Genomic DNA, 27,265 nt, shown 5'->3' on the forward strand with positions numbered 1-27,265 from the left:
ATCCAATTCCAAGGTGCATATTGAAGATATTGGAAGAACTGTTGAAATGTACTTTTCGTCAGCCAATAAGATGAGTAGGCCTAACAAACAGCAAAACCACTAGCCTATGTCAATCTACTATCCCTCATAGTACAAAGTCGACCTATTCCTGTGCAAGAAATAAATATTCCAAACATAGTCTGGGACTGTTGCGGGATACAATAGATCACAAATTAATACAACCACACGCAACATAACAGAACATTTAGCTTAAAATGTTGATAAACTATTAGTTTATTTATTCACATTATAAGCTCAGCAATGTGCACATGGTAGTAGTCTATAAGCGCAAATGTTCCATTAGTGGAAAACACCATTATCAAAAGAGACCGCAAATGCAATTATACATGTCATGCTTTTATTATAAAGGTTCATTTTTGTCAACATTATCTTCCCCAAACTGGAAACTCACACACTCTTTATGTATGACAGTTAGGTTCTACACCCATTGTAATTAATGTGCTTTAGTTGTGACACACACCGTATCAAACATATATGCCTATGGGATAGGCTACATGAACTACAGGAAAAGGCGGACCGAGCACGCCCCCATTCTCATCGACTGGGCTGTAGTGGAGCAGGTTGAGAGCTTCAAGTTCCTTGGCTTCCACATCACCAACAAACTAACATGGTACAAGCACACTAAGACAGTCGTGAAGAGGTCACAAAAAAAACTATTCCCCCTCAGTAGACTGAAAAGATTTGGCATCGATCCTCAGATCCTCAAAAGGTCCAAGAGGCTTCTAAACAGATTCTACCCGCAATCCATAAGACTCCTGAACAGCTAATCAAATGGCTGCCCCCCTTCTACGCTGCTGCTACTCTCCGTTATTATCTATGCATAGTCACTTGAATAACTCTACCTACATGTACATATAACCTCAATTAACTTGACACCGGTGCCCCCCGCACACGGACTCTTTACCGGTACCCCCAGTATATAGCCCCACTATTGTTATTTACTGCTTCTCTTTAATTATTAGTTATTCTTATCTCCTACTTTTTATATATATTTTAAAAAACGTTTTTGTATATTTAATTTTTGGGGGTATTTTCTTAACTGCATTGTCGGTTAAGGGATCGTAAGTAAACGTTTCACTGTAAGGTCTACATGGAACGATGTACACTGAGAGTCAGTGAACAGCGCACCGACATGACACAAACAGAAACGACGATGACTGGGGAATAAACTAAAGAGAGTGACATATAAAGGGCAGGTAATGAAGGAGGTGATGGAGTCCAGGTGAGTGTCATTATGAGCATAACGCTGGTGACAGGTGTGCTCCATAACGAGCAGCCTGGTGACCTAGAGGCCGGAGAGGGAGCACATGTGACAATACCCCCTCCCAGATGCGCGGACGCCGACCAAGATGACGACCCCGAGGATCAGGAGCGGACCGGTCACCTCTGCTAAGGTGCAGAAACCTGACGAACCCGGCTGAAGCGTGAGAGCCTGATGATCCGGCTGAGACCTCCCCGGTTGCCTCGGTCGAGGCATGGGAACCTGTTCACTCGCTGATGCATGGGAGCTTGTCGAACCAGCTAATGCATGGGAGCCTGTCGAACCCGCTGAGGCATGGGAGCTTGTCGAACCCGCTGAGGCATGGGAGCTTGTCGAACTCGCTGAGCATGGGAGCTTGTCAAACTCGCTGAGGCATGGGAGCTTGTCAAACTCGCTGAGGCATGGGAGCTTGTCGAACCCGCTGAGGCATGGGAGCTTGTCAAACTCGCTGAGGCATGGGAGCCTGTCGATCCCGCTGAGGTATTGAAACCCGTCGGGCCCGTTGAGGCATGGGAACCCAACAAACCGTCTGAGGCCTCCCAGGTAGCTCCGGTTCGGACACCCGGACCCGACATCACATCCAACACCAAAACAAAACAAAAAAACACTCTCTGATGCTTCCATTTGGTGAGTTGTCATTCTGCAACGATGTACGCTGATAGTCGGGAAGCAAGTTCAGGGAGTGAATAAGTTTAATAAATAAATGAACAGCACACCAACATGACACAGAAACAGAAACAACGATGACTGGGGAAGAAACCAAAGGGAGTGACGTATAAAGGGCAGGTAATCAAGGATGTGATGGAGTCCAGGTGGTGACCTAGAGGCCGGAGAGGGACACACGTGACACTACACCTGTTGCATGTGACAAATACAATTTGATTTGACATGTTTGTTTCTTATGCTGGGCATAATTCACAAGTGATCATTTATAATTCACAAGTGATAGGCTGATATTGTCACCCATCAGACTATTCTTCATTTAGTCTTGTCTTTACATATACTAAATAATATATGTGTGACATTTGTTTTGATTTAGAATGGACCATTATCATGCACCTGTATCGAAACGGGGGCAGCGGAAAAAATACATGTCATCTATGCACTTAAATAGCACGTGGAGGATGCTTTTCCCCATGGCTCATTTTCATACCAGCCAGGCAGGCTATACTCCTCTTGTAAATATAAGCAATGTGCATAATATTAGGAATTTTGAGTAATAAATATCATAGGCCTAGCCTATAGAAAGGTGATGGGATCCTCGTCTTTTTATTAGCAGTTTTCTCCCACGATTGCATAGCCTATAGAAATGTTACGCAACATGAGCTCATGGGCTCTCAGGAAGTGTTTGATTCGATTTTCAAAATACATTTGCATTGATGTCAGAGTGATTAGAGGGACAATAGAGTGTCGAGTACCAGGCAGTTAGCAAGTTTGGTCATTTAAATAGCAGCAGCATCAGAGCTTGGAGAAGTCTAATTACTGTGACTAAACGGTCATGTGGAATTTGACTGCCTTCATGACTCATGACCGCCAGTGTGGCGGTAATACGGTCACCGCAACAGCATGCTTAAACTCTAATATGCATATGGGTGTTTTGACTTCATCATCACCTTAAAAAGCATTGTCCATTTCATTGTGTTAGGCTTTGAAACAACAACCACAATGAACATGTTTTCCACTCAGTTTCAACCTGTTTTAGAACTTTTTTCTTCAAATTGACCAATCACCGTGAGGTGAGTTTTAAAAGTATGATAGGCCTACTGTTTTGATGATAAGTGTTTGATGTGATTTTCTATTGTATTTGCCTTGATATCAGAGTGGTTAGAGGGACAATAGAGCCCCAAGTTGGGTACTACCAACTCATGTCCAGTGTATTAAGAGGAGATTACTGTGACTCGGTCAAGTAAAATTTTTACTCATGACTGCCAGTGTGGCGGTAACACGTTGGCAACACTGCAACAGTCCTAATATCCACACCCCATTTTTTTCTCCATATTTAGTTTTGTTACAGCCTGAATTTAAAATGTATTAACAATTTAGTGTGTCAATAAAAAAAAATATATACAAATTGAAAGTGGAAATGTTTTGAGTCAATAAGTATTCAACCACTTTGTTACGTCAAGCTTCAATAGGTTCAGGAGAAAAATGTGCTTCACAAATTGCATAATAAGTTATAAATTAGGCCGTGGATGGTGTATCAATAAACCCAGTCACTAAAAAGATACAGGCATCCTTCCTGACTTAGTTGCCAGAGAGGAGGAAACTGCTCATGTATTTCACCTTGAGGCCAGTGGTGATTTTAAAACAATTACAGAATTTAATGGTTGTGATATGAGAACTGAAGATGGATCAACAACATTGTAGTTCTTCCACAATACTAACCTTAATGACAGAATAAAAAGAAGGAAGCCTGTACAGAATAAAACATATTACAAAACATGCATCCTGTTGGCAACAAGGCACTTAAGTATACAAAGCGTTATGTTTGGGGCAAATCCAACACATCACTGAGTACCACTTTTCATATGTTCAAGCATGGTGGTTGCTGCATCATGTTATGGGTATGCTTGTCATTGGCAAGGACTAGCGAGTTGTTTAGGATAAAAATCAATGGAATACAGCTATAAGCACAGGCAAAATCCTGCTTTCCAACAGACACAAATTCACCTTTGAGCAGGACAATAACCTAAATCAAAAGGCCAAATCTACACTGGAATTGCTTACCAAGACAATATTGAATGTTCATGAGTGGCCAAGTTACAGTTTTGACTTAAATCGACTTGAAAATCGCTGTGTAGCAATGATAAACAATCAACTTGACAGAGCATGAAGAATTTTAAAAAGATGATAATTTTTTTAATAAATAATGTAAAAAATATTTGAAATAGGATTTTATGAAGAATAATATTGTACAATCCAGGTGTTGGAAGCTCTTAGAGACTTACCCCAAAAGACTCAGCTGTAATCGCCACCAAAGGTGCTTCTACAAGGTATTGACTTATCAATTAAATTATGTAATATGTTTTCAACATGTCATTATGGGGTATTGTGTGTAGAGAAAATATATTTAATCCATTTTGAATACAGGTTGTAACACAACGAAATGTGGAATAAATCAAAGTGTATGAATACTTTCTGAAGGCACTTGTATGTATGATATTAATTATTGTTCTGTAATTCAATTTAAATATGGTGAATTTTAGCTTTAGTGAATGTTAATGAATTTTCCTATGGAATTAATTAGCTTATAGGATAAACAGCACCTTCCCCTGATACAGAGAGTAATTGATTTCTATGTGCGCCAAATGTAAAGTATTTGACTTGAACAATTTTACCATTGTCACATAATTTAATAAAAGAGAACAATGCAGACATCAAATTTCAATTCAATTTATACTGGGAAGTAATTAAACACTGTTGGCTTCCCATGTTCTTGGGTTCATTTCGATTACTGCTCTCTGCACTTGTTGTGCAATGTGCAGTCAATGACAAGTCTGAGCTTTTTCTCTAACAGTCGACTAATCTGTTCATACACTAGCACATTGTTTCAGCGATTAGTTTTCAGGAAAATTTCAATCTAGTTTCTCTCCAATCTGTGGCATATATCAGCATCCTCACCACTGGTGCCTTTGGTCAGCTAAAGACAAGTGTCTTCAACCATTAGAAAGGGAGGGAGTTTTTTCCCCAGTGATGAAATGTATGTTTGAAATTGGGAAAGGAACTAAAAGTGTTGCCTCCACCCCCCTCCTTGTCACATGTCCCTTTCACAGGAAAGAAAAGTTCCTGGGTTAGTGGAGAATTAATACAAAGGAGAGACGCCACTTCAGCTACGGTCAGAGACAAGGGAATCGAGAGAGCAACGGGGCGACGTCGCACGCCAGCCGCTGTTACTGAAACATACCGGTGTCCAGAAGAAGACGAGCAGCAGCACGGACATAGACTACATCCTCACGGAAGAGAAAGAGGTCCCTCTGCTTGAAAGCGCTCCTGACTGAAGCATGGCGGAAAAGCAGTTTCCGGGGATTCTGGTGAGTTTAAGTTTATGTTTATTGTATTTCTATTTAGTCTTTCCCCCTCCCTCCCATACTCATCTCCTCACACACCCCGTCATAGACTGAGGGGAGTAGGTCGCCACACAAGTGTCTGGTGGGAAGACAAGAGGAGTTTTGTTTAGGACTGGTAAAATAACTTGTGGAGGCTTCTCTTCTTTAAGGGTGGCAAATCACACTTGAGCTACAGTATTGTTTTGTCAATGATGAGGAATAGCAGTGTGCAGCTGTTGCCCAGAAATTGAACATTAGTTGACCTTATGCTGTTGATCATGTATCTCTTTGTTACTTGGTCAGTGGTCTATAGACCAAGGATCAGCTAACTGGATGACAACTGGAAAGACCTATAGTCTATCTAACAAAATGTAGGCTAATGAAATAAAAACATGTCTACTGTTTTTGTTGCTTTGTTAATTATTTAAAAAAAAAATGTAATGTAGTTAGAATTCTAGCTAGTTGTAGAAACTTTAACAAAATGATTTAATGTGGAGTTCTCATGAGATATTATCAGTTATCAAGGTCTGTAGTGAAGTAAAGTTTGTGTTATTTCCCAAGTTTTCTGTTAATTTCTCTCTGTAGCCCTATTGCCACTTAAAATTTGTAGTCCACAATTTTTGGGGGGTACTTAATTTTCCCTGAAATATAGTTATTCTAATGTAATGTTTTGGGGTTATAGTGCCACATTTATAATGTTTGTGGGAGATAATCCAATGTTTACTTTAAAGACTACAAATTACATCCAGTTAAAATATAGAATTATTTTAGTAACTGAAAAATAAATCATGTTTCATACCAAAAATAAAATGTTTTTGCATATCAACCAAACATCTGGTTAGTGACTTGAAAGGTCCTTTAGATAATATACAGTATGTAATTGGGTTAAAGTAATTAAATAGCACATTCATTTGAATGAAATGTTTTTTCTGTGTGTGAAGAATTATCCTTTTGGTTTAGCCTATCATTTGAAGACATAGAATAGGCCTATTTATCAAGTCGACAAGGTGTTACCTGTACTTGATCAATGAGATTCTCAGAGATTCTTGCTTGAATTTAGCCAAACGTTTGTATAACTTGTATGAAATTGGTTTTGACTATCCCTAATATTTCATTCCATGCCTTTATCCCTTTCGATTTTGACTACTGAGAACACTGGGGAACACTGGGGATAGTGGCTAGCAGCCACCCCTGGCCACAGTATTAGTACTGAAGTAACTGGAGCTTGGGTGGCTTTACCCAACCGGACCCATGTGTCTGTCAAGCAGGTATACTGCAGGCTGATTGTTTGACTTGGCCGAGGTGGCTTTCGCAGCAGCCACTTCTGTAATTGTCTGAACAGTGTGTCCCTGGCTGAGGGCCACAGAGAAACTCTCCACTGAACTCAAATATAGCTTACTCACTACTTTAAAACTGCCTTAACTGTAATAAATTACACATCTTGCTGGGCTAAATTAAATGATTAATTCATTTAATTGTAGAGGTTATGATGTAATTTTCCAGAGAACTAGCGTAACTTGATAAATCTTACACAAAATACATACCTAGAAAAAATGTACTGGCTCTTGCAGGTTGTTCCAAGGTTATACAGTTGTAAGACAATTTGACATACAGTTAGCTTATAGAATAAGCAAATAAAGATCACAAGTAGTCACATAAATTATTTGTATTGTATTTTATAAGTGAGTCCTACTAGTCCTAGTCATCAAACCACTCTGTAAACATTTTCAAATTTCACACTGCTGTTAGTAAAACAGAGAAATGGACAGAGAGAGATAGTAAAACTTCTCTTATCTGGACAGGAAAAAAGCATACGAGTAAGGTCAAACCTTGAGGTTTAAACGTGAAGTCAAAAGTAGAAAGAGACAAAATCCCTCACAAAAAAAATCCCTCCAAAAATCCCTCCCCTCTTGTGATTGGTTCCCCCCTGCTCCGGTCCCCATGGCCGAGTCTGTTGTCTTCCACTGACAGACAGTGATGCTAGTCATTCCACAGGACCGAGCCCTTCTCCCGCCATCAATAACTGCCACGGCTCCCCTACATACAGTGTATTATATTACATACAGTAGAATTGCCTCCATCTTTAGATTTTATGACATGATGTATTACTGATTTATTTATAATGTTTTGTTCTTGTACATAATAGAGGTCGACCGATTTATGATTTTTCACCGCCAATACCGATTATTGGAGGACCAAAAAAGCAGATACCGATTAATCGGACAATTTTTGTTGTTGTTTTGTAATAATGACAATTACAACAATACTGAATGAACACTTATTTTAACTTAATATAATACATCAATAAAATAAATGTATCCTCAAATAAATAATGAAACATGTTCAATTTGGTTTAAATAATGCAAAAACAAAGTGTTGGAGTAGAAAGTAAAAGTGCAATATGTGCCATGTAAGAAAGCTAACGTTTAAGTTCCTTGCTCAGAACATGAGAACATATGAAAGCTGGTGGTTCCTTTTAACATGAGTCTTCAATTATTATAGGAATTATAGGACTATTTCTCTCTGTACCATTTGTATTTCTTATACCTTTGACTATCGGGTGTTCTTATAGGCACTTTAGTATTGCCACTTTAGTATTGCCAGTCCTCGCTCCTCCCTGGGCTCGAACCAGAAACACAACGACAACAGCCACCCTCGAAGCAGCGTTACCCATGCAGAGCAAGGGGAACAACCACTCCAAGTCTCAGAGCGAGTGACGTTTGAAACGCTATTAGCGCGCACACCGCTAACTAGCTAGCCATTTCACATCGGTTACACTAGCCTAATCTCGGGAGTTGATAGGCTTGAAGTCATAAACAGCGCAATGCTTGACGCACAACGAAGAGCTGCTGGCAAAATGCACGAAAGTGCTGTTTAATGAATGCTTACGAGCCTGCTGCTGCCTACCACCGCTCAGTCAGATACTTGTATGCTCAGTCAGATTATATGCAACGCAGGACACGCTAGATAAACTAGTAATATCATCAACCATGTGTAGTTAACTAGTGATTATGATTGATTGATTGTTTTTTATAAGATAAGTTTAATGCTAGCTAGCAACTTACCTTGGCTTACTCCATTCGCGTAAAAGGCAGTCTCCTTCTGGAGTGCAACGAGAGGCAGGTGGTTATAGCATTGGACTAGTTAACTGTATGGTTGCAAGATTGAATCCCCCGAGCTGACAAGGTGAAAATCTGTCGTTCTGACCCTGAACGAGGCAGTTAACCCACCGTTCCTAGGCCGTCATTGAAAATAATGTGTTCTTAACTGACTTGCCTAGTTAAATAAAGATTAAATAAAGGTGTAAAAAAAAATGACAAATCGGTGTTCAAAAATACAGATTTCCAATTGTTATGAAAACTTGAAATCGGCCCTAATTAATCGTCCATTCCAATTAATCGGTCGACCTCTAATACATAACCTACAGTAATTGACGTTTTAGTAGTTGTATACGTATTTTCACTTACTGCTAAAATTGCTCTTTCTAGTTTTCTATCTATTTGAGAGCTTACTTGCCATGGACATGCTGCTTATTCTGCTTGGGATTGTGCATTAGAAACCCAAGTCTGACTCTTTACAACCTTTCTAAGAGAGGCCGTATCTTCTGAATTGCTCTCCTGCATCTTTTATAGCGTATGGACTCACTTTCCCTGAATTGGCAGCCGGATGAGGTTTTGGTGCACAGTTTTACGAGACAGCTAGCTCTCTTATGCATTGAGAGAGGATATGTTGGGGAAGGGACACGCATCACGTGTCGTTGTGCCTCTTCTGTAATCGTCTAAGACAGTGTTTGCCCTCTCCAGTCCTCCAGTACCCCCAACAGTATACATTTTTGTTGTAGCACCAGACGAGCACACCTGATTCAACTTGTCAACTCATCAAGCCTTCAATTAGTTGAATCAGGTGAGTTTGTCAGGGGCTACAACAGAAATGTGTGCTGTTGGAGGTTAGGAAACACTTCTCTAAGAAAGCGAAGAGAAAGAATGCATGTGAAACGGACATTGAAAACATATTTGTGCCCGGTAATGACGGGGGTATTTCTGCTTGGCCTGTCAGAGACGAAAGACTAAAGATCAGTAGCAGAGCGACTGTTAGCTGTGGTGACTTCTTGCACCCCCTCCCCTGGGTTCTAGGGTAGTGCTGCAGTGAGTTGTATTTCCCATGGGCTGCCTGCTAATGTGGGCTTCTTTGCAGGGTCCCATAGGACAGGAGCCATCCCTGTTAAGGACCATTCTGCCATGAAATGGTTTACAGTAGGTTACCTGCAGACTAAGTGATACAGAAATGTCTGTTCCATAGCAATGAAAAAGGGGAAAAAATAAGTATATCGCGAATATTGATGTAGTTTGTCTTTCATTGTTTCTTACTTGTTAACATTCTCACCTTGGAAAACTGGCAAGACATTTCGTGTAGTATTGAGGCGTAGAGGATCTAAACGACTTGTATGTTGTACATAATTGCCTTGCCATGTGAAGTTTGTGTAAAGACAACGTGTGGCAAGCTTAAGTTCGTCTGTCCGTCTTCAGTCTGCTTAAAGCTTTTCCTTCCCTTCTTATGTAAGGAGGACCATATTGAGCCGTCAGTCATTCACTTGAATTAGCTTGAGTGTTCACATCTTTGTAACTGTGCAACTGTGCTGCCTTCAGGGGCATGGGAACAGATGTGACGGAGCAAAGGGGAAGTCAAAACATGATTTCTGTTTGTTTGAGCCTCTGACTGTACAGTGCAGTGCACCAAGAAGCCGAGCCAGGGAAAATGCAGCCACTGTGGCGAAGGTACAATGGGGGGACAAGGGCCACCAAATGCCAAACACGTCCACTGCTGCGCTTCCTTTAAAAAGTTTCCCCAACCAAAGGGCCCATTGAGTTTCGGCCTTTAGATTTCATTTGAAGAAACCACTCAGGCTGAAAATGTAGTTTTTTCCTACTTTTCTTCCTCTCTCTTCTGTTTAATGGCAGCCCCTTCCAAATAAAGGATAAACAAAGTTAAAAGAAAAAGGGAGAGACCCACTTTCGCTGGCTACTTTGTGAAATTATGGACAGCAGTTGATCATTGTGTTCCCTCGAGGCCTCTTAAATCTTCTCATCTCTTTTATTATTATTATTTTCAACGGTCCAATTGAGGTCCTTCAAAGGCTTTTCACCCCATATTTAGGTAATTTGTTGCGCTTGAACTCAACCTGCTCTGCCCCTTGTCTAGTGAATGGGAGATATAGGCATGGGACGAAGGGGGGTCCGTCGTTCACAGGGCTCCCTCACAGGAACACCCGCCTTCATATTATGTATATTATATTATTATGAAAGCATCTCCAAAAGTTTGCTCTTTCTTGCTCACGTTCCATTGCACTAGCAATATGTGCATACACATGTAGCCTAATATATTAATTATTTCTCAAAAAAGGTATTGTTTTGAAGTCATTTACTAATATAACTAATTATTCTGTTGAGTTGTTATCATGACTTGACAAAGAAAAGTCTTCATTTCTAGCACATAGCAAAACATTGAATTTTGAAATGATTAGAATGAAGCTTTTTTGTCTCTTTTTACATTTTTCACGTTCACTAACATACATTATGTCCCTTACACATGTATGTTACTAGAAATCTGGCATCATTTCAAATACTAGATAAAATCCTACAACCACCAACCAAGTTCTGTTTACCTATCTAGATAAAGGGCCTTCATTCACCCTTGTTGTCACTAAACACAAATGTTAAATCAGTTGTTTGTTTATCTTTTATACAAGGTTTTATCTGATTTCGAAGTTCTGAAAGTACGTAAGAAGAATTAAGTGGGGCCTACCTACAGTGGCTAGCATGTATGCAAACAAATGTCAATTCTACTTTTGAGCCCATGTGAATAATACATTTAAAAAACTCTTGAAAAAGCACATGTACTAACCTTGTGGTAGCTATTTCAGACAAAAATTATATTTGGATTGAGTTTTTTCCCTATAAAGCCCTCTTAATTTCGATCACTTCTCAAAAAAGTCAGGTCGGCAACCATTTCTGCTGCTGCTCTTCTAATTTGCTCATTGGTGAATCCACGTGAGGTGAACTAAAGTCACATGTACCTCACTTTCATCCCCAGCAATGGTCCCATATGTTTGTCAAAATGTGTATGTTGTGTGCTTTATCTGGCCCGATTTGTTCCCCAGCTACTCCACTGAGCCCCATTCTCCCTGGAGGCAATCTGAGCTACACTCTATTTATAAAGAATTAACAGCTGGGGCCCTTCCAGCTAAATTACGGAGGGGAGATATTATCATGAAAACTTCATGTTAACCCAAGCGTTAGAGAGTGCTCTCCTGTGTCCCTGAAAGCTGCCAGGCTAAGCAGAACTCACTCTTCTAACTGGAAGAAAAGCTTAGGACGTTGTTTTCCGACCATAGCTTCATGAATTTGTCCTTTTGTTGCCCGGACAAAGGCTGTCAGATGCGCCAAAAAAAGGTCCGTTTCTGACCTCTGCTTTCTGTCCTCCACGTTACCTAGTCTGTCCGGCGAGAGAGATTACCCAGAGCTATTTTTAGTAACTTTTCTGTTTTTCAGTCTGAACTGTTGAGAAAATGTAGGGTTATCCTAATTTTCCTTGTACCAAGCCTTCACGCACCCCATCACTTAGGTGAAACTAATCAGAGGTGATGAGCTATTAAGTAAATTGCAATAATGGACAGAAATCTAAATGCAGGTGGATTTAATAGGACCAAACATCATTACCATGTCCACGGAAGAGCTGAATATCTCTGAGCACTGCACTGGGTACTAGATGTATCACTGAAGAAGACTAGACCGAGAGATCCATCATACCAATCTACTGAGAGGTCTCGATGATAATGTTGGGAATGATTACTAAAAGCTTCCCTGTGACCCTGTCTACACCTGTATTAAAATGTGTTCTGTTTCAGATTCTGTATAGTGAGAGCAGATTATAATCAATAGTTATTTTGATCCCAATAGTTAGACTATTGTTACCTTTGGGCAAAAAACGAATCAGTATTGCTAAAACAGTTAAAATGAGGAGAATGGTAAGAATGATTCCTACATTTTGAGCAAGGGCAGCTCAAGCTCAGTGTTTCCCCTATATTCATTGCCGGCACGCCCAAAAATATGATTATGGGGAGGGGAAATCATTTTTGGGATGATAAAACGTTTTCAGTGTAAACTTAAAACAACTAAAGCCAGATATAAAATATGTAGAAAAGAAAATGGAGCTATATATTTTTAAATAAGATAATCTTTGAGAACTAACAATCACTATCTAAATCTAAAATTCCCCAAATGTCATGGCATGGGGCCCCTATTGATTTTCTTATCATGTTTGAGTCATAAGCCATGGCAAAATGTGTAGAGTTGCAGGAAATTAGCTTTAAAATTGCAGTTTCCTCTCATCCCCATGACAACATGTGTACAATTGCATCAAACTAGCTTTAAAACTGTAACATTTTCTCTCCGCCCCAAGCCACAATATGTAGAATTGCAGGAAATGTTGTCTCTGCGCCAAGAGGACGGCCTTTAAAATGTAGGATCGGAGACGGCACCATTGGCCATGGCCACTACGACGCACCCCAGTTGTGTACGTTTCACTCAAAACGGAATGAGATTGCTCACAAATGGATTTTCTATGCGTGTGCTTTCCTATTATTTCAAATCAGCAACAAGCTTTGTGTGTCAAGCGGTGGGGTAACAGGCATGTTGGTTTACGCTTGCTTTTGCAATATTTGTGTGTGCATGTCCGCGTCAGTATCTCTAGTCTGCAAACCAACTGAGTGAGAATACGATCCGGAAACCGCACATCAATAGGGCAGTAAGTTGCGAAAGTGACATGTTTGGTCAGCAGTAGTAATTTAGCCCACACTGAAGTTCCTTGTTTGGCTTGTCAATAGAGGCAGCGTGCTTTGAATAGGAAAGAGTCCCAAAGGCGGCTCATTTCAAACCGTCCTGGGACCGTTCTGTGTCACTTCAGTGATTTGTTTTGTTTGAATAAGATTGAGATGTTGTTGTGTAATAATAGGGAGATTTTCTATCTTATACCTGATATAACGCTAGCCATACCCTTCCAAAAAGTATTTTTTTTAAAATGCTGGCAGATTCGATGGCCTAGACTAGAACTCAGATGTTCTCAGCAAATGAAATTGGCATGTGGTGAGATCTACTCTCTGATAGGAGCGTAGTAGGAAATAAAGACTGCAAATTTAGAATTGAAATGGAACATCCAGTGTTAATCCACAACGCAGCCCCACCCCCCCCCCTCTCTTCCTCTATTAGGACTGGGGCCTACCCCTGCTCTCTATAGCAACTGGGCTTTTCTCAGGCTGCCGGGCCGCCTCATTGATGGGCTGTGCACAGCCAGACGATCCTTCCTAAATTCTTGCATGCCTTAGTCGGAAGTTGTCCTGTCCCAATGGCCCCCCTTACCTTGCCCCCTCGCCACTCCCATATTCAGTATCATTAGTATGAGAAGTGTAGTGATGATGATGATGGTGAGTTCTCAGGGAGATCCCGGTCTCCCTGTCTCGTTTGCGGGTTAGGGTTAGCCTATGTATTCTTAGCAGCAGGGTTGTGTGTGATGGGCAGCGTATGACCCGGGTATGACTGACGCCCAGTAGGGAGGTGCCATGAAAGGTTTAGTTTAACCTGTTTACCCAATCATCTGTGGAGTCAGAAGGTTGAACTATGCTGGAACAGTCCACATTTACTTTTCCACTGCAAACAAAATGAGTAATGAATACAAAAATCCGACACCCTATGTAGAATAGTTTATCTATTGATCTAGTCGGCTTGTTGTTGTGTGTAAATAAATATTCCTCTCGAGGCGCGTTCAAGTTATGAGTACCATAGGGAGCGAAACATGCATTCTAACAAGCAGTCAGTCAATCAATGCACAACAAGTCTTGCAATCGCTGGGAAAACAGCAGTTTTGATGGACTTTGTTAAAAAGAAGGGTATCCCAGGGAAATTGTGACAGGAAGTGGTTTCTGTGAGAAGTACAGGCAGTGTACCCTGGGTGGCAAGTTTACCCCAGACGACCCTTACAGGTCGGCCTACATTATATTAACTGTGTTTAAGCAAGTGTTTGGGACATACAATTCATCAATAGGATGCTAACTAATTAAAAGGTCACCCTAGGCCCACTAGGGTAAGTGCAGATAGGCTACCCCTTGTTTGAGACTTTATTTATTTATAGCCACTATGCTGCATCAGTTGGGCTACAGGTGATAATGCTTATTGCTGATAGCATACCTGATAATATGGACCATACATAGGTTGTACAGTGCATTCGGAAAGTATTCAGGCCCCTTGACTTTTTCCACATTTTGTTACGTTACAGCCTTATTCTAAAATGGATTGAATTAAACATTTTCTTCATCAATCTACACTCAATATCCCATAATGACAAAGCGAAAACAGAAATATCTTACTTACATAAGTATTCAGACTCTTTGCTATGAGACTCGAAATTGTTTACATTGATCATCCTTGAGATGTCTCAACAACTTGATTGGAGTCCACCTGTGGTAAATTGATAGGACAGGATTTGAAAAGGCATACACCTGTCAATATAAGGTCCCACAGTTAACAATACATGTCAGAGCAAAAACCAAGCCATGAGTTTGAAGGAATTGTGTCGAGGCACAGATCTGGGGAAGGGTACCAGAAAAGGTCTGCAGCATTGAAGGTCCCCAAGAACGCAGTGGACTCTTAAATGGAAGAAGTTTGGAACCACCAAGACTCTTCCTAGAGCTGGCCGCCCGGCCAAACTGAACAATTACGGGAGAAGGGCCTTGGTCAGTGAAGTGACCAATAACCCGATGGTCACTCTGACAGAGCTCCAGAATTCCTCTGTGGAGATATGAGAACCTTCCAGAAGGACAACTATCTCTGCAGCACTCCACCAATCAGGCCTTTATGGTAGAGTTGCAAGAGGGAAGCCACTCCTTAGTAAAAGGCACATGACAGCATGCTTGGAATTTGCCAAAAGGCACCTAACGACTCTCAGACCATGAGAAACAAGATTCTCTGGTCTGATGAAACCAAGTTTTAACTATTTGGCCAGATTGCCAAGCGTCACTTCTGGAGCAAACCTGGCTCCATCCCTACGGTGAAACATGGTGGTGGCAGCATCATGCTGTGGAGATGTTTTTCAGTGGCAGGGACTGAGAGTTTAGTCAGGATCAAAGGATAGATGGAACAAAGTACAGAGAGATCCTTGATGAAAACCTGTTCCAGAACGCTTAGGACCTCAGACTAGGACAAATACAGTTGTGTCAAGTTTGCAGCGCCTTACCCAAGAAGACTTGAGGCTGTAATCGCTGCCAAAGGTGCATCAACAAAGCACTGAGTAAAGGGTCTGAATACTTACTTCCACTCCACCATAAAGGCCTGATTGGTGGAGTCCTGCTGAGATGGTTGTCCTTCTGGAAGATTCTCATATCTCCACAGATGAACTCTGGATCTCTGTCAGAGTGACCATCGGGTTCTTGGTCACCTCCCTGACCAAGGCCCTTCTCTCCTGATTGCTCAGTTTGTCCAGAAATAATATTTATGTTATTTATAATTAATACATTTGCAAAAAATTCTAAAAACCTTTCTTGGCTTTGTCATTATGGGGTATTGTGTGTAGATTGATGAGGAAAAAAACAATTAAATTCTAGAGTAAGGTTTTAGAGTAAGGTTGTAATGTAACAAAATGTGGAAAAAGGAAGGTGTCTGAATACTTTCCAAATGCACTGTAAGCATGGTCCAATATGTTCAAATCATTTCAACAAATAACTTTACCAATATGGTGTCAGCGTGGTTTTATTTCAATTAATTTTTTCAACGCACTGCTACACATTTTTCTAGAGGAAACACTGGACCATGCCATTCCAAATAGCAATCATTATGTGTGAATGTTAGTTTCACATTTTCAATTTACATTCCTGCAGTAAAAGATTTGAACAGATCCGGGCAATTACAGAGCATGGCATCTGTGATGTCTAAATGGAGCTAAATAGCAGACATAAAAGGACAATTAGAAAAACAAGTTCCCCAACATGTCAACTGGCTTTTATAGTAAGTTTTCTTGTCTCTTTTCCTGGTCATAGTCACCCCTCTACACAGCTCTCTCCGTTCAACTATTGATAAGCGGCAGGAAAAATAGTGCATCGCAAAATCCTCATTAAATTTGACCTATTCTTGGTCTGACTAATAGGAGTTGGCTGTGGCCCCTGTAGAGTTTCTAATGACCTACAGTGTCAAACTCCCCCACCGCCACGCTCGTGGCTGCCTGGGCCTCATATGGAAGCCCAGAGGAGCTCTACATGTGTGTAATTTATTCCACTATCCCACACACACACACCACACACTCGCTCGTCTGCAGATCTGTACTACTAAAGAGCATGCAGGAAGTGTGCTGTCGTCTAGCTCAGGGTTTCCCAAACTCTGTCCTGGGGCCCCCACTGGTTCAAATACTTATTTCTTATTTATGCTTTATTCCTAGCATAATTTGCCCCTATGTTGTTCAATTCAAAAGCAATGTATCTGCTAATCTAATTTTAAATGTCGTAAATTACATTTGGCTAATAGTAGCGTAATTGTTGGAATATTCGTTTTTCTCTTTAAAAAAGCAATATAGCACAACTACTTTATTATGTGAGCCAACTTAGTTTACTTCCCTTTTTAAACTGATGTGTGTACATCATCATTTCCTCCAATGAGGGTGTGGCAATTTGCCTTTATGCAACCTCATAATGTAATGTATCTGTAATGTAAAGTCAGGTTCCAACCCTGACAGGGAAATCAGTACCTTCTGTCACCGTAATAACTGTTATTAACAGTAATAACAGTTATTACGGTCACCGTAATAACTGTTCAAATAGCAAAGAAATGCGGGGGGGGCATATTTTCTCTTCAGCTACACTCCTGACTGCATGTCCTGCCATAGAAATAGAATGAATAGATCGGCGTCCACATTCAAGTCAATGATGACATAATGGGTGGACTGGCATGTATTGCAAGTGTAACTATAGGAGCAAAGCAGGAAGTAAAATATGTGCAGTGATCTGTTGATTCAACTCAACTGACATACCAAAAAATATCCAAAGCATGAGCCACATCAGTTATCATCATTTGAATGAACATTCTACATTACCATGGAAATGATTGCATCACAATACCAGGCAACCATAGATGTGGTAAAGGACTCAGTAGAACGTAGACATTCTTTTACCAGATTGGCGCACAATTCAACAAATCTGATTTACCAAAGTGGATATTTGTCAAATCCATCAAGATTTATGTATTATAACAGGCCCACAATCTGGTCACTTAAGTCCGATTTGAATTTATTTGTGACTGCTCAATGTTAACTCCTGTTCGTATAAGCAGGTTGGCATAGCTAGTATACAGAAATCGGTAGTGGTAGTCTAATTAATTTAAAAATGTAATCCAGTTGATTGGTAACAATGACATGAACATATGTTGGGGTTGACATCCCTAAAAGCATTATACTCTGATTTTTTACCTCAACATAGTGTAAAATACATATAAACAGAAGGCCCTTTCCCCCACGTATTTCCATGGCAATTACATTGTTTTGGTTGAGTTTGATTGACCTATTTATCTATTGCAAGTGTACCCATGAGTTTACCAGTCAAAATGCCAGGGTTGGTTATTTTATTTTCATGACATCTTCATCCATAACCGTCGGTTACACGGTTATACGGTAATTGTGCCAGCCCTACTCATGGAGTCTATCCACTGAAGCGGTTGCCACCATTGTCCCCCACTATCAAACATCCATTAGGATCCATGCCAGGTGTCTGTCAACTTTTGACACCACTAACAGGATACTCTTTGGAGGACTTGGCCAAAAGCAGAGTTTTTGAAAGGCCTCCTTTGTGACACATTTTGGCATTTTGTTGAACCCTTCCTTACATTGTGATGCAATTCTAGTTCTCTCACTTAATGCTGTCTTTGTCACGTATAGGTTGACCATACATTGTCAAGAGCACAAATAATATGGTATCTTTGGACCTCTGAAAAAAAGAGGAAGAGCATGAATTAAAAATGGGTGGGTGGGGACCCTGCAAGCATGTTGTAGGCAGTGAGGAAGGTATGTGCCCCTGTGCCTTTTGCACTACATACAGGGAGGAATTGGCAATGTCAAGGGACAAGGATTTGAGAGTCAAGTGTTCATGAATGAGAGTGTTGGTGGTCTGGGTGCAGCTGCCTTGAAAACAAGTGGAAGAAATGGAGAGACAGCAAGGGTAGTGAGTGCAGTGGAAGCGCACGGCTCCTCACTTTTTCCTTCATCTCTTGAGGAAGGTTTGGCAGGAGCCCTGACTCCAGGCAGCTAAACCAGCAGCTCCCCTCGCTCTGTATGCAGCCAAGTGCTGCAATGACAACAACCCATTCATTGTGGAGGTAGAGGCAAAAGCTGTGGATCTCTCCTGTCTTTTTGGGAATGGGAGGGGGGCATTTTCCTGAAATCGTGAAGTAGAACAGAAAGGGGACACAGAGAGGGAGGGCAATAAAAGCGAGAGAGGGGGAGGAAGGGAGGGTGAGTGAGAGTGGGGAGGGAGAGAGAGCGCTACCATGCCGAATGATTGAGAGAGGCGGAGAGGAAACAGAACTCCATCAGATGAAATGAGGTGAAAATAATTCAGGCATTAATCAACCCCGGGCAAAAAGAGGCTGTTCTTTTTTCCCCCCTCTTTCTGCGTAACCGAAAGGAAAGGTGTGAATGAAGAACTCAGGAGTGGAAACGAGAGAACCACTGGGCACTATCAAACCATGTCAGAGTCCAACAGCAATGCAGCCTGTACAGCTGACCAGGTCAGTTTCTTTTTACAAATTATTTTCATCTTGTGACCTGTTTGATACACAGATGTATGTGATACCAATGATCTCTAGCAAAATGTTGTAATTTTGTCGACTCGTGGAGAAAACCTTGGAGAGTTAACTGTTAAAAAAAAAATTATGGATTGGATTTTTTAGATTAAACAGAGAGAGTGAGTTTATCCAAACTATCAAAGCAGCAATTGTGTGGAGCTGCCCGGACGACGGTACAAGGTCCTGAAAGAATTGAATGAATCAAGACGACCTATTGTCTGGACCGCCTTATTTTTCGGCGATCATTCAGGGGGTCTGTGACGACTCAATAGCCCCCATACCACGTGAGAAGGGGGATACAACTCTTTAAAAACCAGACCACGTGTGGTTGGACTGAAAAGTTTTTATAACTAATTGCAGTGGGAAGTTCTGGTGGTGCTGGCTGAGGGGTGTGTGATAAAGTTTCTAAGGAAGTGGGCAGGCTAACTGTGAAAGAGTGACAGAGTGGGAAAGGGAAAAGTGTCCTAAAAAGGGGGGTTGGCTCATATTTATGTTTTTTTCTCTCTTCCTTTGCCACTCTCTTTAGTGGCCAAGGGACTTGTCAGTTAAACAATTCCACCAAAAGATTTGTTTAAAATAAAATATATAGATATCCGTTATGGCACTTTGTTCTTTGCCGATTTATGTGGAGCGCCAAGTCTTGTCACATCTTTTGGTTGGCCGCTGTGAAGACTGAGCAAGCCTCCTAGTGTTCAGTAACAAACACAAGGAAACGGACCGCTGAGATCATTGCACATACTTTAAAGAAACATTTCTATGAAGATAAAAAAAATGGTGTTGCTCGCGGTAGGTAAAGCTTTAATTTAGCCCTATTTTTTCAGAGATATATATTTTGTTTGTACGTGTGTATGCCCCCTGTTTTGGTGTGTGTGTGTGAAGTTAATGTAATGCAAATTTGTCCGAGCCATGCATCTAAATGAATGTACCGTGCTCCTAGAAGTGTAGGGGAACTTAAAGGGTTGACAAGGAGTCATCTAGATTTCTCATCTGTAGAACAATTCTTCATTTACAATGGAAACAAAAATGTTGCATGTTGCACCACAAAGTTGTCAAGCCAATATTCATTGATAAAACTCTCCTAAAAGGCTCATGGCCTGTTAGGTATGACGCTTATCTATTTGGTCTAATTTTAGGCTTGGCTGTTCTCAATGTATCTTTTCTTGTTCTGCTTGCTGATACTGAACATCCTATCCATTTGTCTAGTGTGTCCACAAACAGTTCATTTAGAACGTTGAGTTCCCTATGCCCTGTTTGCAGACTGTTCTTATCGTTCACTTTCATTGAGCGCCTCGCCTCCCGTCGCCCCCTTGTTAGGATGGATACAGATTTGATGTAGGGCGAAACAGCCTCTATTTACTCAGATGAAGGGATGGCCCTTGGTGCATGTGACAAAGGATGCAATCAATGTTTGTACAGTTATTTTGAATGATGCAATGTCCCTCTGATTCAGTCCTGGTATGTGACATACTCTAGAATCTATTTGATATTGTGTTCTTCAGAAGGTTCAGGTTTCAGATAGCATTAACATCAGAGTCTACCTGGTAATGTATTTCTGCTGGAAAATGTATGTGTCACATTGCTATAGACATATTCCTAAAAGTGAATAAAGACCACATACTGTTTGATTGGTGAATTGCTTACAAAGCCGTTGGCGATGATTGCCGTTTTATGTTGACGTTATACTGAGAAGTCCCATTGAATAAGTTACAGTAGTTGTTAGAGGTGAACTACTGCTGTCCTGTGTCGACTGGTTTATCTGACAGGATGATGGGTCACAAAGAGAGCTCTAGGATCAGGTGCACCTGACACGGCAGACCCTTCAGACAGACAGACAGAGCCTTGTCGCTTTGTATAGGACAGCTACCTACCTACCTACTGCACTGCCTCGCTCCCCTGACTGACTATCATGTGTCATAAGTGACTCTCTCTGTACCAAAGGGGATGTGACTTTTTCTATTGCTTTACTTTTATGGTTTAGGCTACTGCTGTCCTCTGTATCTCAGTTGGTAGATAATGGCTCGCAACGCTTGGATAGTGGGTTTGATTCCCGGGACTACCCATAGGTAAAAGGTTTATGCACACATGACTGTAAGTCACTTTGGATTAAACCATCTGCTAAATACCATATATTATTATGAAAACACTTTTTCAGCAGGTATCCCATTTCCTTATTCATAAAGGAGCCGGTCTAGCCTACGTGAATTCTCTGCAGTAGTTTGACCCCGCTGTTAGGAATACAATTGTCTAAGGTCATCTGTGATTGTAAAGCATGCTCGAGTGATAATTGAAGTAATAAGAACTTCAGAAGGATGTGGTAATTGCATGGTAGGCTAGTGTAGGCACCTCTGACTTAGTCTGACAGCCTTTCACAATCAGGAAAAATGTCATGGCACTCTAACGTCATCCCTTGGTTTCATAAAGACAGTTTGGTTTCATTTGATGGTGACATTGCTTGAAATCTGCTTGAAATTGTTGCCGGGTCCGGAGATTGACAGATTGTAGTTTGGGCATAGGCTCAATTTGCAAGATTTATACATAGATTTTGATGTAAAGATTTGACCACACGTAATTCTCATGTATTGGTCTTTCTTTTTTCTTTACTGAATTGTAGTGGGCTGATTTTGTGCCTTGAAGTAAGTGCCTAGATATAGCATCGATATCACGACACAGAAGTCTCTTTAAATTGTCCGAACCGTTTCCGATTGGACAAGAACATATTGCAGTTGAAAACATAGCTTGGAATGATTGACCCAAATGATTTCACTATACAGAAACAGATTTGCTAGATCGTGAAAGGCAATGCCAGAAAGCTAATGAGAGCTGCAGAGTTAAAAAGCAGATATTATTTTCCCTTGGAGGCTTTGGAGCAGATTACTGTTGTTCCTAAATCAGGGTATGGCTCTGTTATGTTATTGTACTGCATATTTAACTTCAATACCCTGCAGAGCAGTTTGGCTGCAATGTTAGACTAATTCTGTAACACTGTAATAAGATGATTAACTCCTGTAAAAATATCCCTCCTCATTCAAATATGTTCTTTCACCAATTGCTTCTTATTCTGGAGGATAAATTAATGAATGAAGAGGATTCTCTGAAACGATGGGATTCATTTAAAATACCCAACAGAACTATTTAGGCCTGGTTACTGTAAAAATGTACTTATGTTTTTGGTAAGCAATGGGTGTTAAATTAGCTAAATTAGTGGCTTTCGCATTTGAAGCACATCCGACTCCAATTGAACATTCATTTCCCCATTTTTCCCAGCCTATTTTCAGCGCTTCCAACTGGGTGCAGGTGGTGTTGAGAGGGCCAGTATATGGAGCGGAAGTCAGTGGTTGGAGTGTTTACACGCAGGGAGAGATCGAGGGCAGGCAGCTGAGGGGCGAGTGCACAGACATATGTGTGCTCGGGGCCTCTGGCTCTCCCAGTGCTGTGGGCTCTGTCTCCAGGCATGTTGTGCTCCTGGACGCACAGCTGGCAGCGAGGAGAGGAGAGGAGAGGGAAGGAAGCTAGCCCCACACTGCAGTACAACACAGCCTGGCTGGCTGGGTGCAGCCTGGCCGTGCCACAGACCATTGTTGAGTGTTCTATAGTCTCACTGATGTATAGAAACGATCTAATAATTCACTGCTATTGAGATCAGTATGAAGACCTAGCGGACCTAGGCTTCATCCCCAAAAGGCACCCTACTCTCCTTATAGTGCATTAGGCCTACAGTATATAGGGAATAGGGTGCTATTTGGGACACTATATGGCGTTCAGGCTGGTTTAATCTGACCTGCAGACATATTGCAGATAAAATAAGAAATGCAGATCCGACCGCCCACTGTGAAGTTTGAGTTTCCTTCTATGTAAGAAATAGTTGGTTTAGGGGATTTTCAAACATAATATAACTTTTCTCAGTGTGGTCACCTAGCTAGCATGACAACGATAAACAATATACAACAATAGCAGCGATTGATATGTCTGGTAATCGGTGTTAAATCATTTAGCTGAGTACAGACATCTAGGCCTAGTTCTTAAGATGGTCATAACATTCCTGAACTGTCACATTCCACCAAGAATATGGATTCTTGTAAACATTAAAAGTGCAATATGCAGAAATCACTCTGCCATTTCCTGGTTGCTAAAATTCTAATAGTTTGCCTAATGTCTGTTTGTGTGACAAAACATGCAATGTGGAGAATCATTGTACCATCTAAATTGCTGTGAAATATATTTTTAATAACCCAAAATCGTGTATTTTCAGCTGTTTGAAGCTGGTGTACAAAACCTAAAATAAAAGACGCAAAAACTAAACTTAAGAGCGAGAAGCATAGAAATAGCACACATAGAACAGATATACCGCTTTTTAGACTTACTTTCAATGAGAAGATCTATAACAAACATTTCTATGTGAATTTGGTCTGGCCGTCCAGAAAGTTACATATTGCAGCTTTAACCACCCGTGAATAATCTTATTGTGTGTCAAACCCCATACACTACATGGCCAAAAGCCCTTCAAGTTAATGAGTTCAGCGATTTCAGCCACACCCACTGCTCACAGGTGTATAAAATCAACCACACCACCATGCAATCTCCATAGACAAACACTGACAGTATAATGGCCCGTACTGAAGAGCTCAGTGACTTTCAACATGGCATCGTCATAGGATGCTACCTTTCCAACAAGTCAGTTCGTCAAATTTCTGCCCTGCTAGAGCTGCCCTGGTCAAATGTAAGTGCTGGTATTGTGAAGTGGAAACGTCTAGAAGCAAAAACGGCTCAGCCACGAACCGGTAGGCCACACAAGCTCACAGAACAGGACCGCCGAGTACTGAAGTGCGTAAAAACTGTCTGTCCTTGGTTGCAACACTCACTACCGAGTTTCAAACTGCCTCTGGAAACAATGTCAGCACTAACGGTTTGTCGGGAGATTCATGAAATGGTCGAGCAGCTTTCCATGGCCGAGCAGCTGCACAAGCCTAAGATCACCATACGCAATGCCAAGCATCGGCTGGAGTGGGGTAAAGCTTGCCGTCATTGGACTCTGGAGCAGTAGAAACGCATTCTTTGGAGGGATGAGTCACCCTTCACCATCTGGCAGTCCGATGGACGAATCTGCGTTTGGCAGATGCCAGGAAAACGCTACAAGCCCCAGTGCATAGTGCCAACTGTAAAGTTTGGTGGAGGAGGAATAATGGTCTGGGGCTGTTTTTCATGGTTCGGGTTAGGCCTCTTAGCTCCAGTAAAGGGAAATCTTAACACAACAGCATACAATGACATTCTAGACGATTCTGTACTTTACTCAACTTTGTTCCAACAGTTTGGGGAAGGCCTTTTCTTGTTTCAGCATGACAATGCCCCTGTGCACAGTGAGGTCCGTACAGGAATGGTTTGTCAAGATCGGTGTGGAAGAACTTGACTGGCCTGCACAGAGCCCTGACCTCAACTCCATGTAACACCTTTGGCAATGAATTGGAATGCCGACTGCGAGCCAGGCCTAATCACCCAACATCAGTGTCCGACCTCACTAATGCTCTTGTGGCTGAATGGATGCAAGTCCCTGCAGCAATGTTCCAACACCTAGTGGAAAGCCTTCCCAGAAGAGTGGAGGCTGTTATAGCAGCAAAGGGGGGACCAACTCCATATTAATGCCCATGCTTATAGAATGAGATGTTCGACGTGCATACTCTAACAGTGAGGCACTCTTCCTATTTTTTTGTGGAATATAACAGACTTCGTTTGAAAAGGCCATATGGGACTTCTTTTGTCTCCACTGGATGTTGTGAAGTGGATTCAGTTACTAGTTGGGTGTCATTCCATTCTAAGCATTGATGTTTTGAGTGGTTGATTAGCCTGGATGTCAGTGAGTGCATTTCCTCTGGATGACTTGCTGGCAATTGGTCTGTGCTAAAAGTGCTATGGCTGCTGACGACAGCTGCATGATGAAAGGGGATTTATCACACTTTACTCTGAGTTTACCACAGTGGACCATCATCAAAACATAGGTCTTTCCGATTAGATGGTCCTGTGCTTATTCAAATCCCGTATTTGGTGCAGACATTAAAGAATAAGGTTTAATAGGTTCAAGAGAAGTGTGTCAGTGTGTTAAGTGTGTGAGAGCTAGGTGACTAGAAGGTTGGTTGTACTGCTCTATTTCCTCAGGCTCCGGACCTTTGGAGGCATTGTATGAGTCCAAAATGGCACCCTATTCCCTATGTAGTGCACTTCTTTTGACCAGTGCCCATAGGGAACAGGGTGTCATTTGGGACACATAAATTGGCAGGTCAGGTTCAGTGTGAATGGCCTAGGAACTTGAAATAGAGTACCCTAGCATACAGTAGAGTCTCATGACTTCTCTACCACAGCTCAGTGTCTTGATCTACGGTGCAGTGTTGTTAATGATATGACAGACCATGCCCTGGAGACAGGGAGCACGGCTTGGAAGAGGCTCAGATTTAGGACTGTCACGAATGGAAGGAAAAAGCATGGAAAGAGAAGTCTCCGTCTCCTCTCAACCTGATTTTTGGGTTGAATGCTCATCTCTCTCAGCTAAACATCTTACAAACAGATTGTGCAACACATCTAGGATGTAGTTGGCTGAAGATATTTCTGAAAAGTCATTGGTGCAGATGTTGATAGGCCCAGCACACTCTCAAAGTGATGTTAGACTTCCAGTCATCTCATTGAGAAGTTCTCTATAATTCAGCATAGTTAGTCTAGTTGATGTGCTTACCTGCATGTTATTGTCTATTGGGTACTGGCTGAACTAAACCCCAAATAATATCTGTGGTTTTCTTTAAAATGATAAACTGACCTCCCCTGCTCCCAGCGTACTAAACCAGACCTCGTGTGAGTGATGAAGGGAGGCTGTCAGGACCTGATGCTAACAGACTTTTAAGATGTTTATGTCCTTATCATACAGTATTGCATTCTCTTGTTTAAGGAGTGACTAAACTTGGTCAATTTATGTAATCCTGAAATTCTCGAGAGTACTGTTATAATGATGAATTGCCTCACCCTGCCTTGAATTGAATTGGTAAAGTCAGCCTTTAAGTTTTTGTCAAATACTACTGTAAATGTAGTCTGCCTTGTCTGATGTCTACATTGTCAGTTTTCTGGAATAACATGGGATGTCTGTTTTAAAGTGTACTGTAGCTCAAAGCTATACAGTCAAATGATGACCAAAGAACAATGCTCATTCATGGTTGAGCAGTGTGGTCAGTTACATGTAGCTGACTGCTTTGTCAATCGCGATGGAGTTCAAAGTATTGCTGGGTGAATTGTCATAAAAAGGAGTTTATGATATATTTGATGTCAACTGAATATTTGTGTTAGGGAGAGAGAGGGATGGATCTGGGGATGAGATGGGATACGGTGTGTGTTTGTCTATACAGTATGTGTGTGATTAAAGGATTCTCTAAGTGTATGTGCGGTTGGTTCTCACTGTGGGAGCGAGGTGGAGGTGAACAGCTTGCTTTGGCCAATAGCTCCGTAGGCTGTCTCCCGCATCACTTAACGGCCCAGTGCACAGTAATTTAATTATCTAGTTAAGCGATCCGCGTGGCTGAAGCGAGACCTGGTTGTCTGCACAAATTAACACGGACAGTTTTTTCTATAGGAGCGTCTATAGCTCTCAGCCATGCAATCCTTTGTTTTATCTGCAGAAATCCGTCCAGGTATTGGATTTGAACATGAGTCTGACAACCCGAGACTAGTGGCAACTTAACTACTAACATTGTCAACTGTCAAGGCAATTACTCATAGCTATTAATTAGCCTAATGCTGTCTTGCATTTTTAAATCAACCCATCCCTCCCAAAAAAGTCTAACTGCAACAAACAGGATGTAGTTGCTAGTCACTGGCTGTTTTGCCTAGAACTTGGTTCCTGACTTGGAAACCACTCCTACTGCACCCCAGACTCCTAGGCAAGGGTAGCTAGATGTAACATGGAGCCCTAGGGTGTGTTCACTACGAACCAAACAGAACCAAACGGAACAAAATGGGAAGGGACGTTTTCCATTTGGAGTAAACGGTTTCTGTTG

At 41.4% G+C, this 27,265-nt stretch overlaps 1 protein-coding gene across 4 annotated transcripts in view; it reads left to right on the top strand.

The window, feature by feature from the left end:
* Window positions 1-27,265, top strand: part of LOC109871724 (sodium- and chloride-dependent glycine transporter 1) — an 84,034-nt gene that overhangs the window by 25,263 nt on the left and 31,506 nt on the right. The window contains exons 2-3 of one of the 4 annotated variants that reach the window (XM_020462690.2): window positions 5,095-5,352; window positions 19,079-19,181. In XM_020462690.2, coding sequence (XP_020318279.1) covers window positions 19,140-19,181 — 42 coding nt within the window. In that variant the 5' untranslated portion in view covers window positions 5,095-5,352; window positions 19,079-19,139. Of the gene's footprint in view, window positions 1-5,094; window positions 5,353-19,078; window positions 19,182-19,742; window positions 20,025-27,265 lie in introns of those variants that run through there. The other 3 variants (XM_020462691.2, XM_020462693.2, XM_020462695.2) reach the window with 3 other exon arrangements.

The sequence above is a fragment of the Oncorhynchus kisutch genome, linkage group LG27 (genome assembly GCF_002021735.2).
Source record: "Oncorhynchus kisutch isolate 150728-3 linkage group LG27, Okis_V2, whole genome shotgun sequence".
Taxonomy (NCBI): domain Eukaryota; kingdom Metazoa; phylum Chordata; class Actinopteri; order Salmoniformes; family Salmonidae; genus Oncorhynchus; species Oncorhynchus kisutch.